The 18,724-nt window shown below is 43.7% G+C and overlaps 2 protein-coding genes across 2 annotated transcripts; one reads left to right on the forward strand and one right to left on the reverse strand.

Annotated features, from left to right (window-relative positions):
* The first annotated feature begins 44 nt into the window (after positions 1-44).
* On the forward strand, positions 45-11,052 carry LOC141426934 (long-chain-fatty-acid--CoA ligase 4-like). The gene is given in 11 exon segments (XM_074086213.1): positions 45-219; positions 919-954; positions 957-1,166; positions 1,877-2,095; positions 3,181-3,296; positions 3,685-3,828; positions 4,788-4,966; positions 5,956-6,055; positions 6,961-7,114; positions 8,256-8,531; positions 9,147-11,052. Coding segments are annotated over 11 exon segments (1,761 nt in total). The 5' UTR covers positions 45-47; the 3' UTR covers positions 9,302-11,052.
* Positions 11,053-12,762: 1,710 nt separating this feature from the next.
* On the reverse strand, positions 12,763-18,522 carry LOC141426929 (transcription elongation factor SPT5-like). Its single transcript, XM_074086203.1, is given in 7 exon segments — positions 12,763-13,804; positions 14,550-14,690; positions 14,693-14,731; positions 15,756-16,870; positions 16,873-17,124; positions 17,127-18,264; positions 18,362-18,522. Coding segments are annotated over 6 exon segments (2,769 nt in total). The 5' UTR covers positions 18,214-18,264; positions 18,362-18,522; the 3' UTR covers positions 12,763-13,669.
* Between the last annotated feature and the right edge of the window lie 202 nt (positions 18,523-18,724).

Genomic DNA, 18,724 nt, shown 5'->3' on the forward strand with positions numbered 1-18,724 from the left:
TCCTATAGGTACTTATTCTTAATTAAAACGTGTTATTCCAGTTCAAGATGGGCGACTATTCGTGGCGTTCTTACACCGAGATGGAGACGGAGGCGCGTCAGTTCTCGCGCGGGCTGCGCGAGCTGGGCTGCGCGCCCAAGAGGAACGTGGTCGTGTTCGCGGAGACGCGCGCCGAGTGGATGGTCGCCACGCACGGCTGCTTCAAGCAGAGCATACCTGGTACGTGGCGAGAACAGGCATGGCCTAGAAACAATTTTACCCAAATGTGCGAGAATGTTTAGCTAGGAATGCGTTTTTCATGAACCAATAGAAACCCTTCATTTAGCTCGCTCCGCTCAGCTGTTTCCACCGGAGATGTGCTGTGCGAGGATATGTAAATAAAGCCGTTCTATTGGTTCTTGTAAAACATTACTCTCACATCTTTGGTAGAAACGCAGCCAAATAATCTCGGCGGTATCTCAGGGGCAGACCATGAGTTTTGGCGTGGGCTAATATTATCTAGTTTACTCAGGGCCGACAAAATTTTGTCAACACTGTCTTCGTTAATTATAAACTAGGTCTCCAAGTTAAGACCTTTATATCCACGGTGCTGTACGCTGTGGCTCAAGAAACCTTTACACAGATCTGCCACTGGGCATTATACGATGACCGTCGAAATGCTGCCAATTTTAAGTCTAAATCTCTCCTTCCCCTAAAAAAGGATAATGAGCGGAAACAGAGGCAACGGATTGAGGGAACTAGATTAACAAGCTTATGACTTCTTATTCCATGTAAGCTCAGCACGGTACGCCATTGCGAGTTAAGCGGACTCCGTAAGGATTCGCTTCTGGTAGAAGGTGGGCATTATAGATTTCGCGTTGAACTTTTAACTCGTTCGAGCACATAGGCGCTTAGCGATACTAACAACTCTCTCAACAGTCGTAACAATATACGCGACGCTCGGCGACGACGCGATAGCCACGGCATCAACGAAACGGAAGTGTCCACCGTCATAACCACGCACGAGCTGCTGCCAAAGTTCAAGAAGATCCTCGCGAAGACGCCCAAGGTGGACACCATCATATACATGGAAACCAGCTCAAAGAGACCGACCGCGCGGCTTCAAAGAGGGCATAGAATCGTCGCCTACAAAGAGGTGCTGGAAAAGGGGAGGAACTCCAAAATTGGTAAGTTCTTGGCTCCGGCGTGACGAAGTTTAAAACCCTCTTTTAAGCTACCATTTTCACAGGACCATCATAAAAGTGAAACATTTATTAAAAAAAAAAACAAAATGGCTGACTGGCGACTGCCTTAAAAAAACATCAAATAAAGACAAAAAAAGGTAAAAAAAGTCTAGAACTCTGTTAACCCTTGTTCGTTCGTTTAGCGGCGCGAGTTTTAGCTTGATTTGTCTGACGCGCTGACGTTCTTATACCGTTTGTAAGAAGAAGTGGTGAAAACGATTGTACTTAATTTGAAAAAAAAAAAATGGTTTTCACAAATTTTCCACTCTCAAGCTAAAAATTGCATTACTTTACCATTTAAAGACCATAATAAACAAATAAACTCCATTATGTAGGCAAGGGTTGCCAGTCTCAGCTTTAGGTAGATATGGTGGTGTATACCCAGCGCTGATTTTCAGACTGGCCCTTTTTCTGCAACTGGCAATTCCAAGTGTGTTAGACAATAAGAGCTCCGGTTGTAGTAACTATGAATGAAAACCACAAAAGCTTAACCCCCTGTTACATAATCCATTGATTAAACTTATCTGACGGATAAATGTGATGCAGTCTCTGTTTGTTTTGTTCGATTAGACGGAGATGGCATCACATTTATCCGTCAAATAAAATTAATCAATAGGTGGTGAATCAGCCCCTAAAAGTCGTCTCTCCCACAGAATCGGTTCCCCCGTCCCCGTCGGACACGGCGATCATAATGTACACGTCGGGGTCGACGGGCGTGCCCAAGGGCGTCATCCTGAGCCACCGGAACATGCTCGCCACGCTCAAGGCGTTTGTGGACGCCGTGCCCATCAACGAGTACGACGTGCTGATGGGATTCCTGCCGCTCGCGCACGTCTTTGAACTGCTCGCTGAGAGCTTGTGCATTATAGCCGGTTGGTTTACTGTGTGATATTAATAAATAATAGTACATTACTGCACAGGCCATGAAGTAAGGGATTGATGGACGAGTTTGGGCTAAACGTGAAGGTGGGCTGTTCTGACCGAGGTTTGTATAATGATTTTCTCAAACAATGTGAAGAAATATTCCATCCATCCACCCAATGCAATCATCCATCCATGCATCCAATGCATCCATCCATTTGTCAGTTTAATGTTAGTAAGGAAATTTAAAAAGTTAGAGCAGCGGACAATAATGGATTTTCATACATTCCTTATGGCCTAGGCCAAGAAGTAATGTAGGGAGCCATAAATGAGAAACTATATGTTTCATGACATTAACGCATACATTTCCGAGCATGTTTGAGAAAATTCATTTATTTCGGGCAATTTTGTCCATACAATAAATACCTTACAGACAATATACATATTTATAATCAATAATATACTGTCAGCTTACACTGAAAAAAAAAAAAAAAAAAAAAAAAAGAAAAGGATATCTGAACTAGTTAGGCTAGACGTTTAGCCAAAATTTACTAATCAGTAATGCTGATATTGAAAAACTGATTTTTTTAAGACAAAACCTAGCTTTTAGCTACTAGTAGGCCTTAGTTTTGTAGTCGCTCAAGTTATGTTACAAGCAACATTTTTTTTTGTTACTGTTAGCAAATCTTTTTTTTTCTTTTTTTTCTCGGTGTATGCCCATGGCTTTGCCGTGCGCAGATAGAATATGCGCTTGTTTCGGAAAATTCCTTCTAAAGGTCTACCCACGTCTATCGACACGGAATCAGCAACAGCCAATATAAATTTATGCCTACAAAGAACGAAAGAGACGTCAACACGGCGACAGGCGTTTGGCCGAGCCGATTCAAGCCGAACCATGCCTAGCTCTTATTACGTGGACATAAAAGATTTTTTTCTATTAGCCTTTATCGATTCCGCGTCGATAGATGTGGGAAGACCCTTAGTATCCCTTTATGACAAATGGCATTTTCCGAAACTCCCACGTTTGAAGAACATGTTTTGTTTCAATACTTGAGTTTACATGTTACAGTGTTAATATTACCACTGGATTTTTCAGGCGTACCGATCGGCTACTCCACCCCGCTTACCATGTTGGACTCCTCTAGCAAGATCATGAAGGGGACCAGCGGCGACGCGACCGTGCTCAAACCTACTTGCATCACCACTGTACCGGTGAGATATTGTCCAACAAAAAGAGTGACAGTCAACCCTTATGTTCCCCAAAAAACGGAACATGGGAGCGGCAATGTTATAACCGGAAGTTTGTGAATCGTGTGTTTGATTGTACGGTCAAGGACTTTAATCCATGGAACCTTTTCAAAAGAAAAGTCATTACGATTTTCCTGCGATGTCACTATGATGTTTACTGTGAAATGGTTCAACCATGGTTTAAAACGAGTAGGCTACTTCGTGTCCACGGGCACTGCGATGAGGTCGAAAAATCGAAGTTTCACTCTAATGTATTTTTATGTGTATCGAATATGTGTAAATAAATGTTTTTCTCTCTCTTTCTCTCTGTGACGACGATGAACTAATACTAGCTTCCCTTTTACCCCCCCAGTTGATAATGGACCGCATCAGCAAAGGCATCACGGACAAGGTCGGGCGCTCCGGGCCGTTCGCGGCGGCGCTCTTCAAGTGGGCTTACACGTACAAACTGATCTGGATGAAGCGAGGCTACGACACGCCTCTGCTCAACAAACTTGTGAGTATAGTGTTCTTAAATTGGCGTTTTTTTTTTTTAATTCCTTCTTTTAACCTGCTCTGGCTCTTTGCTAGGCATGCTTTATCCCTTTCTAACAAGCTAAGGATGTATTTCTGTATTACAAAACAGTCCAGACAGAATCCAATGGACCGATTAAAATAAAACCTTCACATGTTTTTGGGAATTGGAGCTGAAAAATTTGTATACGTGTCCTTGGTTAGAGACCTTTTTTGAAATGAAAATGTACCGACCGAAGTTCGGGCGGGGCGCTAGTATAATCGACATCAGAAAGGTAAAACTGCTAAAGCGCTAAAATGTAGGTTGAAAGAACAGGAAGAAATATTTATTGCCCATAAAAAAAAACTTACGTATAGCTCGAATGAGTGAAAAGGTAGATAGATGCTCATCTATGTGGCAAAAGTCTCGGGCTCAGCATGTGCGGTGAGGATTATGCTTGACCGCGCTGATTTTCAGCCTGCACCTCTACACAGCGTATAGACAATACACGAGACGAATAGGCGATGGACGGATTGCTACCACCATCTTGCTCGCTAATCCTGCCGTGAAGCAGCAGTGCTTGCACTGTTGTGTTCGGCGTGGAGAGTAAGAGCCGGTGCAATTACTGGCACTTGAGGTATCCCATCTTAGGCCTCTAGGTTGGCAACGCATATGCAATACCCCTGAGGTGTTGCAAATGTTTATGGGCGGTGGTGATTTCTTACCATCAGGAGACCCACTTGCTCGTTTGCCATATATGCTGAGCTGGGACCGCTTCGCGATGTCACAAAAAATTGTTTTTATTTTTATTTTTTTATTATTTGTTTAAATTGTAATACTAATGTATTGTTGTGAAAAAGCGTATAAACATTTCTATTTCTATTTACATAAAAAGCGAAAAGGTATAAGGAAAAAAAATCATAGTACCTTCGGTATGTTGTAAAGGCACCGTTCCCCTCCAGATGTTCACCAAGGTGACGGCGCTGCTGGGCGGGCACATGCGCCTGATGATCTCTGGCGGCGCGCCGCTGTCGCCCGACACGCACGCGCAGATCAGGATCTGCATGTGCTGCGACGTCGTCACCGGGTACGGCCTCACAGAGACCACCTCCTGCGCCACCGTGGCCGACCACTACGACAGGTACACAGACGACCATTATAATAATTCTTCACTATAGGTAGTGCCAGTGCCACTAGAGTTGAAGCATAGTAAAACAGGAGAAGTAAGTTCACTGCAAACAAAAGTACATCGGTTGGCGCCGCTACGCACGGACACACTGATAATTTAAGGAGGATTAAGTTTTCTTTAGTCAAGGCTGCGCTGCGCTGCCGTCGGTGCTGTACGTTTTGATTTTAGCTCGCTCGTCTTGCGCTCGCTTCGTACGTACGTTTTTTTTTGTATTAGGTATAGTTGTAAATTAGTAGTATATGTGTAGTGTAATAGTTTCGTGCAAGGACACATGAAAAAATAATAGATACCTATAAACAATATAGTTATAATATTATGTGTAGGTAAACATGAGTAGTATGTAGACAGTCGCCATCACCGATCCGGCGAATTTATAAATAATATTTTAAAATTTAGTTAATAATAATCTTGTTTGTTTAGACACAGACATGACAATTTTAAGTCAACTTTCGTACTAATATTATTTGCCGGTAGGTAATTAATCTAAAATAGACATCCACAACCCTAAGCGTCCGCGCCGGAGTAGGCAGTTTAGTCTCCTAAAGGGTCGGAATTTACATACTTCTCCTATTTTACTATGGTTGAAGTCACGCACACAAGAACGTGTCATGTAATGCAGCTGAATTTGAAATTTACTCGTTAATTCTCCTTTTGTGCAATCAGTTCTTTTTGTAGCTGTGTGTAATCATTCACTTCAACTCTCGTGGCACTACCTATATCACTTGTAGCACTCCGAGCTGTAGGCGTAAGTTTAAGTTTATCGAAATTTACTTGATAATTTTACAAAAACTGTATCGACAAAAAGTTCTACATAACCTATATGTGTACATAACCAATACCAGTAACCAATCTATAATGCGCCTAACTTGTTAGCTATACGACTCGTTTGTTCAAGAGAAAGAACAATTTGTTCGCAGATGTTGATGAATGAATGGTTTCAGGTCGACGGGTCGCGTGGGCGCGCCGACCACCGGCACTGACATCAAGCTGGTCAACTGGGAGGAAGGCGGCTACCGGGTCACCAACAAACCATTCCCGCAGGTAAATATACTAAGGTACTCTATAGGCAACACGGCCATATCATTTAGGTAGAGGTAGTATTATTGGCAGAGGGGAAATAGATGCAAAGGCTCACCCCGTCTAAAATTATCTAAAGTTAAAGAGAAAAAAACTAATATAATTTTTTGAGTTATTACCGTTTTACTACAGAACCACTTGGTTTTTTATATTGATATTTTGTGTGTTGTGTACTACCTGTGAGTAAACTATATAAAAAATCAAGTCAAAATAGCTCAAGGGCTGATGTCGTGCCCTTATCTTGCTACGGCCTTTATCATGAACTTCCGTTGAAGGAACAGATCGTGAAGTAACCTTTTATCGGCAAAGGATGACGTAAATAAACCTGTATCCACATGGAAACAATTCCATTGCGTAAGTTCCTAATCCACAGGTGGGAAATAACAATCATAATCTTCTCATTTTGAGCCTGTGCTTAATAGTAGGACAAATACAGTTTTCACTTCTCATGCTCGTATAGTTCGTGTTTATGCTGGATCTAGGCGACATAAAATTACTTTTTATGCTCTAGTGCATAAAATAAAATCTTCATAATCAGGTGTCAACTGCCACAAACAAAGAAGTTTCTACATTTTTTTTCAATAATTTTATTTATTTATGTAAAATTAAAAATCAATGAAAATAAATTAATAAAAGTAGAAATTTATTATTTATATAGTAATGCATGAAAAATAAAATGTACATAGTAAGTGAACAATTGTCAGAAAATCAGAGTGTAAAACTCGAGCATTAAACCCATTTTCCCCTCGACGTCTCTATCCACCCTCGCCGTGCACGTCTTGGGTAAAATGGCTCGTTTTATGGTCTTGTTGTACAATCTACTATTATAGGTCAGAGATGTTATTGTTGATGAGACGTTGTGATTGCAGGGCGAGATAGTGATCGGCGGCGACAGCGTGGCGGAGGGCTACTACCGCAACCCGATCAAGACTAAGGAGGAGTTCGTGGACATCGAGGGCTGCCGCTGGTTCCGCTCCGGAGACATCGGCGAGCTGCACCACGACGGCTGCATTAAAATCATCGGTCAGTCTCGCCCACTGTTCATAGTCCTGCTAATATTACATACATAAAATCACGCCTCTTTCCCAACGGGCAGGTAGGCAGAGACTACATCCTTCCACTTGCTACAATTCTGGCATACAACTCTCGCTTCATCTACATTCATCAATCTTTTCATGCATGCACGTCGGTTTAGAGTACTCCTGACCCGACCTTTCTTCAGAACGTCCCCGATTTGATCGTGGTACGTTCGTCTAGGCCCTATGCCTTCCTCTCCCAACGTTCCCATTCACATCTGCTTAGTCAATCTGTTTTCATTCATTCTCTCAACATGCCCAAACCATCTAAGCATCCCTTTCTCAATCCATGTGACTATACCTTCATGTACACCACAACGTTCCCTTAACGCACTATTTCTAATTCTGTCACTCAATTTCACACCTAACATACTTCTTAACGCTATTCTATTCTACTCTGATGCCTTTCCTGCCACACCCAACTTTCACTTCCATACATACATGAGATGCTAATATTAGTACAGCAATAACAGCCGTGGTGGCCCAGTGGTTTGACCTTCGCTCTTTCGACAGCGGATTCGCACTGAGCCTGCTCAACCCCTCTCATTCTGAGAGGAGTTCTGTGCCCTGGGACGTATATTTACGTATATGGGACGTATACGTAATTTATTGAATCAGGCTTTAATTTGCGGAGGTCCATATCAATGAACTAAAAGAATTTCTTTGCTCACCCGCGACCTTATGATAGCTAAGTTTATGCAAAATATGCGTGTTCATGCAGTTCCTCCACCTCCACACTGTAAGAACACACACAAAATACACAACCCATCTATCAACACCACCACACTACACTGACGCATTTCGAACTCAACAGAGCTCATCTTCAGAGCAACACAACCGTACACCATGCTACCAGATGTTAGACTAAAGAGCAAGAAGCAAAAAGTAAAGGTGAGCAAAGAAATTATTGTCGTTCACTCTGAGTCGACAATTACAGGTCGTACATTAATCGCACTCGTGTTTAAACGCCTGGACGAATTTGTATAAAAGTACGGTAGAGCTAACGAAATTATTGCGTACGAAAATATGCCAAAACTCAAAAAGCATCCTTAACTTCACTCATAAAAAACGCTCCAATCCTATTCCAGACCGCAAAAAGGACCTCGTGAAACTCCAAGCCGGCGAATACGTGTCCCTCGGCAAAGTGGAAGCGGAACTTAAAACGTGCCCCATAGTGGAGAACATCTGCGTGTACGGCGACAGCTCCAAGAACTTTACGGTGGCGCTGGTGGTGCCCCACCCGCAGCATCTGGCCGAGCTGGCGGCGCGCGCCGGCCTGCCGCCCGGGGACTTCGACCAGCTCTGCAAGAGCGAGGCCGTCGAGAAGGCTGTCGTCAAGGAGCTCGCTGACCATGCTAAGAAATGTGAGTCCCATGGGAACTGGGAGGTGTTTCAGCTGGGGGGCGTTTTGATCGTTTTTAGACCCCACCCTTGTCACACTTGTTAGGCCGGGAATACACATGTCTGTGCTGTAACTCGCACGTTTTCACATATAAGTAGCTTGCACGCTTCCACGCAAAGCTAGTTTCCATGGTGTAACGATGGAGCAGAAGCAGTTATCTTTGAAGCGTGTTTTTTAATGTTATGGTTAAAGAACTTTATTTCTCAAAGAAATTTACATTTCACTTATTGAGAAAATGCTTAAACATACAGTATCAGCGAGCACCGAAAAATACACCAAGTTAAACTAACATGCAACTTTTAAAACTTAAATTCTATACATTGTAATGTTTAAAACTACCTATAAGTTTCTTAACTTTACCAATCGAAATCCTAGATCAATTTATTTATTATTTTATTAAATTTGAGACGATCGATTATCAACTATTTATTATTATAATTGGTAGTCTGGTTATCATATTTTGTTATTTTCACATGTTAAAAGATGCATTCTCTCTCTCTCTCTCTCTCTTGTCTCTGTTTGACAATACATACCCCTCTTGCCGTCGGTTTAACCCAAATGTTAATTCAATTAACAGGTGGCCTAGAAAGATTTGAAATCCCGACCGCCGTGAAGCTGTGCACGGAGGTGTGGTCCCCCGACATGGGGCTAGTGACGGCCGCCTTCAAGATCAAGCGGAAAGACATCCAGGAGCGGTACAAGGAAGACATCAAACGCATGTACGCCTCGTGAGCGCCCCACGCCCCACGCCGCGCACTGAGCGGCCGAGCGCCGACGCCGAACGCCGAACCACCCACGACTCCCGCTTGACGTCTAACGCCAAACGTATCGGAACGTGTAACGTTAAACAACACCGACTTCTTTTCTAAATGTGCCCCGAACGTTCCCCGTTTTGATGAGTTGCTCAATAATTTATTTTCTTATTGCTTTTTTATAAGTGTGGTTTTGTGCGAGCGGGCGTTACTGGTTCCGTTTTCAGTGTGCTCTGTAACTCGTTAGTTTCGTTGTTAGTGGCAATCCATGCCGACGATTTTGAGCTGCTCGCGTCAGACATATTTGAATAACGGTGTTTAGTGTGTTGTGTTGAGCGCCGACCCAAGTGTGTCTGACGTCAGCAGCGATTAGGTTTTATTATTATCGATATCATAATTGCGCCTCTGTGAGGTGACCGCAGTTATTTGGCTATTATGTTTACTTATATTTATTTCCATCTTGGACACGTCTTAAATTAACTAACGTGGTTGGCGCCGCTCGCGGGGACGACGCGGCGCGGGTTGTACAGATTTATGCAATGGGATGTAGATTTGTATTTTGTAAATTATTTATGAAAATATTAGGTAGCTTAGATAACCGAGATTTTAGGCCTGAAACTTTTTATATAGTTATTTGTATATCGTGCACATTACATTGTCTGTTTTAGATATGTAAAAAAATATATGCCAAATATTGATGTTACGTGCAATCAAACATCACGCCGGCACACCCGGTCAGCAATAGCACCGGTCCTCGTACACAGACATTCGCAGGAAGCTTCGTTCGGTTCTAAGTTTCTATATTTTAATAATTTTGATATAAGTGTTGTACATATTTATGTCGAAACAATGCAGTTCGTGTAGTAGCAATGCATCATTTTTACATAAGGATGAAAGGAATGAATGAGTGCTCGGTTCAATATATTTTGTATAAAAAAAAACACATTCGGTCACAACCTGATGAGAGATTTCATGAGATTTTTATAATTAAGACCCTCATGTACAGATCTGATTACAGTCGAACTGTCAGGGTGATCCGCAGTCTTGTAGATATTGGGCTGGCGCCTGGCGTACGCGCGTGCGCGGCGCCGCTGTTGTCGCGATGTCGGCGACACGGAGGGTCCGTTACAAGGGAACACTCTTATTGAAATACTGAAATTCTTTAGAGTAAGTTAACTGTTTTAGTACTTAGGGGGGTTGGGGATGTTTCGCTGCTGTTAAAAATGTTTTATAATAATTTTTGCAATACTAGTTTCAATTGTTTTGGGCTGTAGCATGTGATGAGTTAGTCGCGTATTCGTTTAGCCAAATGATTTGTTTTAATTCGTATCGTTTAGGAGGCCGCCGCGGCGGACTGTGAAATTGTTAATTAGTTTTATCTCAATCGTGGCTATTCTGCATTTTATTCTATTTGAAGGCGCATTTTGCTGAGCATTTACATACACGCTGGTTTGATCAAATGTTTGTTATAATCGAATTTTAATGTCAATGTATATCCGTACATAGAATAGGTATATCGTTACCTAGCTGGAAACATAAAATTCCATTGATGTATTTATTGTGAATATATGTGATCGTTACTATAATAGGTAGCATCATATTTTTCGATGTATATAATTATTCGAAAATAACGAAACGGTATTAGCAAGTTTTTGCTCAGTTTATGTGACTGCATTTTGTTTGGAATTCTTGAAATACAATTGAAAACAATAAATGTTAATAAAATCATTACATACTCAGTTTTATTTTTCCCTCAATATCCAACCGCATTGAAAAGCAAGAAAACAACATCTGAGATATAATAACACATACACAAGCTAGAAAAATACAAATAATTATATAAAACCAAAAATTGAACAGACTACAAAAAACCATGAAAATATTTTCTTACCAGTGAAGTCGGTGCCTGACCACAAGCCATCAGGAGTGATTGAAGCCCAATATATGTATAGTATGTAGGTGAGGTAGACGACTATAGGTCCACTCCTGCTGGCTCTTAAATTTTTGTTATATTTTTTTTTCATGCTTTTTAGTGTAGGTAAATAATCTAAGATACATCATCAGCCTACAGCAGTCCACTGCTGGACATAGGCCTCTTCCATGGCGCGCCACAACACTGGGGTGTAAGGGGGAACTCAAAATCCCAATCTCCAAATGTCAACCTCACCTGCCCGTGGTGCACCCTGCTAGCAACTGACGAGGCTCTGGCGACCGAAGATGGAATATCCAAAAGCAACTAGGCAAAATTAAGCAAACGGGCAGCAGCGCTGCTGGCGCAAGTGGCCTAGTTCTGCGATCACCAACACGCCTGCCCAGCGTGGTGATTATTGGCAAAACCTTTTATGTAGCACATTTAAGATACATTAGTTTAATATTATCTGCTCCTCACCTTTTATGAAATATTGCTTTTTCCGATGCAGAGACGTTCATTATTGAAGAGTCCTGGTGCTTCACCATCCACCCACAACACACACACACACACACACACATCACATTTCACCCTATGCATTACGACGAGCATAAATGACTTCGCAAGCGCAACTGTGTTAAAGTAATTTAATTTCAACCCGTGAAGTAGTTGTCGAGTAGTAGTTCCGTTGGTCAAATGTGGTCTTTATCATCAGTTCCACTTCACCAGATGATTTTCAAGAGCAAATACACGAGTTACTACTAAATATATCCAAATTACCAGAGACACCTTACAATATTCGAAGAGTTCCCTCAATTTCCTTAGGATCCAATCATCAGATCCTGATATTAAATGATATTGTAACGGATAACTCACATCAAAGTCCGGTGAAGAAGGGCTACGGTCTACGAAATAGCCCGAAACAGTCGAGCTAAACTCGATTTAAGACGGTGTGAGTTATCCGTTACAATATCACTTAATATAAGCGAGTCTCACGGTAGTTTCATGTTCATCAGATCCTGATTTGGTGCGTATACGAACGAAAAAAAATATTCAAATCGGTTCATAAACGACGGAGTTTTGAGGTAACAAACATAAAAAAATACAACCGAATTGATAACCTCCTCCTTTTTTTTGAAGTGGGTTAAAAATACATAGATGTCGTTATAAAGAGGACCCGTCTCAGCATATCGCTGGTTAAAAACCACCACTGGGCTTCCGCCGGACCACAGAAGAGTGAAATATTTAGATTTTCTAAGTACCAAAATGTTTCTTTTGGACCTTTTTAGTTAAAGAAAAGAACGTCGACGTCAATGAGTAAACGTTCTGCTACGAGAAACAAGAATTAATGTCTGATTTCTTATTATTTTGCCGGTCGATTCTTCAATTTCCAAATAATTATCTGTCTGCTTAATTTTCATATTTCAAGTTTTATTTTCCTGTTATTTCCCAAGTGTTTTCGTCTCGGTACATACATTAAAATTAAAAAGAATAAAATCTTCAAATATGGAGTTGTGAAAAAAACAAATCTCTTGTATTTATATTATAATTTATTAATGTAAATATTTTACATCATTTTTCCTCCCATTCGGAGATTAGTCCTTACATTATTTATAGTACAATAACGATAATTTAAAACAAGTGTCGTCTACAAGAAACTAGAACGATCCGGCAATCGGATAACTAAAGGAGTACAAGATAATAAGTATTGAAAATGCGCATTTTTGAAGTACTTTTGTTACAGACATTAGTTTGATTAACTAATTTAATATTCAAATGAAGCCTTTGCAAAATACATAATTAGAACCGAAAAAAAAAATGTCGGCATAGTTTACATACATATTCGTGCAAAATAACAGCTTTCTAGCATTGATAGTCCTTGCTCAGGGACGCGCGGACGGACAGACAGAGAGACATGGCGAAACTATAAGGGTTCCGTTTTTGCCATTTTGGCTCCGGAACCCTAAAAAGGTAAGTCAGAAAGCGATGAGATTTGAATTAGATATTTCTTAAGGATTCGAAATCACAGAATTGACAAGAATAAAAATAGCAAAAGACCAAGAGAGAAGTTTTCACGAATGTACAAAATTGCCTTGCGCTTGGTAGTCAACTAGACTAAGTTTCGTTTCGTTAAGATTCTTGTTTTGTCTAAATTTAACATTGCCACTAGACTTCATTTATGCATTTCATTATCAATCATCACCATGATTAAACCGAATAAACTACTCGACTAAACAAGAAACCGGAAAAGCTAACAGTCTGACAAAACATAATTCGGCGAAACAAAGATTCGACGAAATAAGAATCCGACAAATCACGGAGCTAACCGTGCATCTATCATGCCGACAGTCAGTAAGATGTAAGTACATCAATGTAGATACATCAACTGAGGAATAACGGAACACAATTCTGAGGTAAACCGAGCTTCATCTGCTAGATTTAGGCTGTGCTCATCTTGCAGAGATGCCTCAGCTGCATGATCTTGATGTCGTCTTGACCAAACTTGACCACGCCCTCTTGGTTCTCTATACTGATGAGTTGACCAACAGCCTCTCGCTCTTCGCCTGCGACCACCTGAGAAAAACAATAGCAATTATTATTGTTGGTTGACAATCTGAAGCTTCATTTATGCAACAGATGTGTTCACGCAGCGCCTCCACCCTCACGCTGCTAGGATGGTGAATGGTTGTGTTACTCTGAGGATGAACTCTCAACTTCTCAATTTCATTGCATTTAAATGTTGTCATAGTTGGTCTAACGAGTTCGCTTGAAGGGGTTACTAACTCCCATATACTCATACTCACTCACATACTCCTTTATTGATAGTATTATTATCAAGTAAGTAAGTATAATTTGAATTTTACAGCGCATTGGTTTTACTGTAATGCTGTAATTTTTTTATTGGCAAATAAATAAATAAATTATAACATGTAATTTTGTTAAATTATTCTAAAGGTAATCAATTTACCCGAATGCAAAGAGATGCATTTATTAACTATCATTCAATGTTACGCCTCCAACTACATTTATCATTAAATTTCGAAAGACTACAAATCGACTTTAAAGTTTCCCGTTTGTGTTTGTTCTTGTATCGATTTCTTTCATTGAATTCAGTTAGCTTTTTTATTGTTCTTATTTTTTTGTCTTGTTTGATCTTTTCACTTCATTTTACTTTTTTAATTGTTATATTTTGCGGGCGTTTTTTTTTTTTTGAATAATTTTTCAGTAAATAAGTAGTCCTTGGTTGAAATTGCTGGAACTCCACAAAAGTGAACTCATGAAGTCATCAACGTATACGTCACGTCACGGCGCGGCGTACCTTGACGCGCTCCCCGGAGGCGGGCACGACGGGCTCGAGCAGCGCGTTGGGCACGGACAGCACGCGGTCCTCGTGCGGCAGGAACACGGCGCACGTGGCGCCCGACAGCCCGCGGATGACGCCCGTCTGCCCCGCCAGCGCCCAGCCCGCTCCTCCGCGCCCGCCGCCGCGCGCACGCGCACCTAACAACAACAACAACGCTCAAAAAATCGTTCCAATAAGCAAAAAAAATAAGAAAATAAAAAAATATATCATGGGACACTGGACATCAATGTGGGCTATCATTTTTTGTCTTTCTAGATGGCGCCACTGTTGCGTGAGGTTTTGAAGTGGGGCTTTCAAAGTCTATATTAAAATCATATTTAATACGCCTTAAAACCGTACCATAAAAATATCGAGGAACCATAATATTACGTAGTCCCGTTTTGTTCGGAAAAAAGGGAGGACAAAGGTTTCTGAAAGACAAAAAATTCTCAAAACACAGACATTCATTGCCCCGTAACGCATAATTGCCATAATTAATTTCAGGTAATGCAAAATATTCACAATATTATTCTAATTATAAATAAACCCGCGTAGCTCACCCAAAACTATGAGATTTGACCTTTCGGAGACCTCACGCCACGCTACAGTAGCGCCTCTAGCGGCAAATTCATACGCGATAGCCCTCATTGACCTAGTCCCAAACTAAGCAAAGCTTGTACAATGGATACTAGGCAACGGATAAACATACTTATATAGATAAATACATACTACATACATATTAAACATCCAAGACCCGAGAACAAACATTTGTATTATTCATACAAATATCTGCCCTGGCCGGGAATCGAACCCGGGACCTCAAGCTTCGTAGTCAGGTTCTCTAACCATTTGGCTATCCAATCGTCGAAAGCAATATACATTTCAAATAACATAGGGCTCTGTTTCCACGAGAGATGTGCGAGGAATGTGTCTTTCATGGACCAATAGGAATCCTTCATTAATTAGCCCCGCTCCGCTCAGCTGTTCAGATGTGCTGTGCGAGGATAGGTAAATGAAGTGTTATTGGTTCATGAAAACACATTCTCGGCAACACACACATCCTCACACATCTTTGGTGGGAACGCAGCCTAATAATTGTATAATTCTTCAACTTTTCAACATATTGAGGTAAAATAAAGAAATTGTACGTCAAGTAATAACATTTCTGGATTTGTCGCTCACCTCTACTTCTGTGGTGTGCCAGTCGCCGCCCGCGCCGCCGGCGAAGGGCGAGCGCGGCGAGAAGCCGCCCGGCGAGGGCGTGCCCAGGTAGCCGGCCGCGTAGCCCGCCGGCGACGGCGACGGCTGGTACGGCGAGTACGAGTGGTCCGAGCCGTACATGGTGCCCGGCGTCTGCGGCGTGAACGGTCCCTGCCCGTAGCCGGCCGGGTACTGCGGCGCCGGCGACTCCTCCAGCCCGTAGTCGAACTCTGTGCGCGCGGGGGTGGCGGCCGCCGCCGGGTCCCAGGCGCCGTGCGCCGGCGTGCGGCTGCCGTCGTGCGAGGGCGTGGCCGAGCCGTAGTGCGGCGTGCGGTTGCCGATGTCGTAGATGGGGGTCTGCGAGCCGTGCATGGGCGTCTTGAGGCCCGTGTCGCGGTACGTGGGCGTGGCGGCGCCGGCGGCCGTGGGCGTGCGGCCCGGCGTGCGGCTGTAGAAGGACGAGGAGCCGTCCTTGGCGGGCGCGCCCACGTTGGCGATGTGGCTGCGGTCCACGGAGATGGTCTGGCAGGCGGAGTGCAGCTCGACGCGCGCCGTGCTGCCGGTGGCGTCCTTGACGATGCCGACGTTGCCCTTGTAGGGCCCGCCGGTGATCTTGATGGTCTGCCCGATGAGCTCGCGGTCGCGCGTGACGCCGCCGCGGCCGGCGCCCCGCGCGCCCCGCCCGCGCGGCGTGCCGCCCCCGCGCCCCCCCCCGTGCATCGGCGACTGGATGCGCGGCGACATGAACCCGAGCGACAGGCTGTTGGCGGCCGACGGGTTCTTGTTGCCGCCGGCGAGCTGCAGATGCCGCGTCTTGCACACGAACACTCCTCCGTTGTCGAGGTACATCCTCGATTGGAGGAAAGCGAAGTTCCTGTACAGATGTTTGATCTCGCCGTTGCGGCCGGCGTGCGGCCCGTCTATGACCTTCACGATGTCTTTCTTCTGTATCGTGTTCTGCTCGGAGTCGAGCGCCATCGTGAAGCGGTTCTCGCGGCGTTTCTGCAGCGCTTGGGGCTTGCACTCGATCACCTTGCCTTGCATCCCTAGTACGTGGAAGTTTTCTTTTTCCAGTCGGACTATGACACCGACGGTCTGGGGTCCAGTTGGACCATGTCGCCCCACTGGAACTGTCCGAGGGAGTCGACGCCGGTGGCCATGTCGGAGCACAGCTGCAGGTCCCGCGGGAGCACCTCCAGCTCGTGCATGGTCAGATCGGACACGAGCACGACGCGATGGGGCTCCACGCGCACTATGAGGCCGGTGTCCCCTTCGTACCGGCCCGCCAGTACCTTCACGTGGTCGCCCTGTTTGAAGTACTTCCTCAGCTCGTTGGGCTTGAACACGAGGGGTCCTTGAGCGCATCGTGCTTGGGCATCACGGTGATCATAGATCCGTCTATCGCAATGATCCTGGCTTGCAAGTTGGCGAGGTCGCCGGAGCAAACCTCGACGTTGTCGCCCATCGAGAAGGAATGGAGGCTGGTCGGGTCGTCTTTGGCCGGCGCCGCGAGCTCGATGTCGATGCCTTCGGGTTGCTCCTCGAATCTTTCCAATTCGGTCAGGGTCGGTTTCACGCCTTCAGCCAGTATGGCCGACATCGTGAAGTTCTTGTATAGGAAACCTTTCCGAGAGTATCTGTTGCCCTCAAAAAGTAAAAAGTCACCATCGGATGTGACTTCGCCGCCGATCGCTCTGATAGCCTCTGGATCGAACGGTTTGGCTGCAGGGCGTCTTTTCTTTTTCCTCTTGGCCGCTTCGTTTTCGCTCTGTACCGTCCGCAGAGCTCCTCGAAGTCTCGTGTAGTCTATTCTTGGTAACAATTTCAGATGCACCTGGTTCTGTGCTAGATCGACGTAGTCGACTTGTGCGATGTCGTCTTTATAGAGACCTCTCTTGAGTCGCACCCATTGTTTAGGCTTCAATCCTGACTGTTCTTTGACTACTCTGAGGACATCTGTCATTTCTTTGATTGGTACCATTTCTTGCTTCCAAATACCTAACCTTAGAGTTCCCACATTGTTTATGAGGGCTTTCACGTGCGTCTGTTTGTATGCTTCTATGTAGATATAGCCTTTGACTCCTTCTGGGGCCACAACTGACTTTATTTGGAATGGTTCTTCTGAGAATTGATATGCAATGAATTTCCTCATGAGGAGCAGGACTGTAGCTTTCTCTTCTCCAATTCTGCACTTGACCATCCAGAGATTGGGGTCTTTGATACCAGGGAGAAGAGTTTGCTGTGTGATTTCGTCAGACATTTCCTCGCCGCCCTCACCGAAGTGTCTGAGCGCCACGGACTCGTCTGCATACTTATTCCGGAAGTACTCTTCTATCTTCTCAGCCTTTTGTGTGTCCCACAAGTTGGTCCCGCGCCGCCGGCCCTCGATCTCTCGCGCTGTTGGCCCGATTTCGTCCACTTCGTTGCCAACGATGCCCATTTCCTGAGCACCTTCCTCCCATTCTTCATCTTCTTCAACTTCATCATCCACCTGAGTAGTAAAAAAAATACCACAATATAAGCTGTCTTCTTGTATTGATTATAAGACTAATGTTTACAGTGAACAATTGCAATGAATAAATGCGTACCTCAGCCTCATCGATGATGAAGCCTCCATAGCGGCTGTCTTTCTTGCGCTTCTTTCTGTGGCGGGCCTCCTCTTCATCCTCGTCATATTCTTCAGAGTCCACCAGGTCCTCGCCCTCAGGCTCTTCCTCATCCTGAACAAGATAGGTGTGATTGCTGCATGACCCAGAATGATCAATCCAGACATCCAGAATGAGCAATAATAATGCATGATCTGATAATTAAAATCTTTTATGGTGATTACATGGGGGTTTGAATTATCAAATAGTACAATATTGTATATTTAAAATAATAAATTGTAAACCCAGCAGCCAGAGCACAGTTGACACAGTTGGTGCTAGTATTGCAAGTTCCGTTTGATAACG

The sequence above is a fragment of the Choristoneura fumiferana genome, chromosome 3 (assembly GCF_025370935.1).
Source record: "Choristoneura fumiferana chromosome 3, NRCan_CFum_1, whole genome shotgun sequence".
In the NCBI taxonomy this organism is placed as follows: domain Eukaryota; kingdom Metazoa; phylum Arthropoda; class Insecta; order Lepidoptera; family Tortricidae; genus Choristoneura; species Choristoneura fumiferana.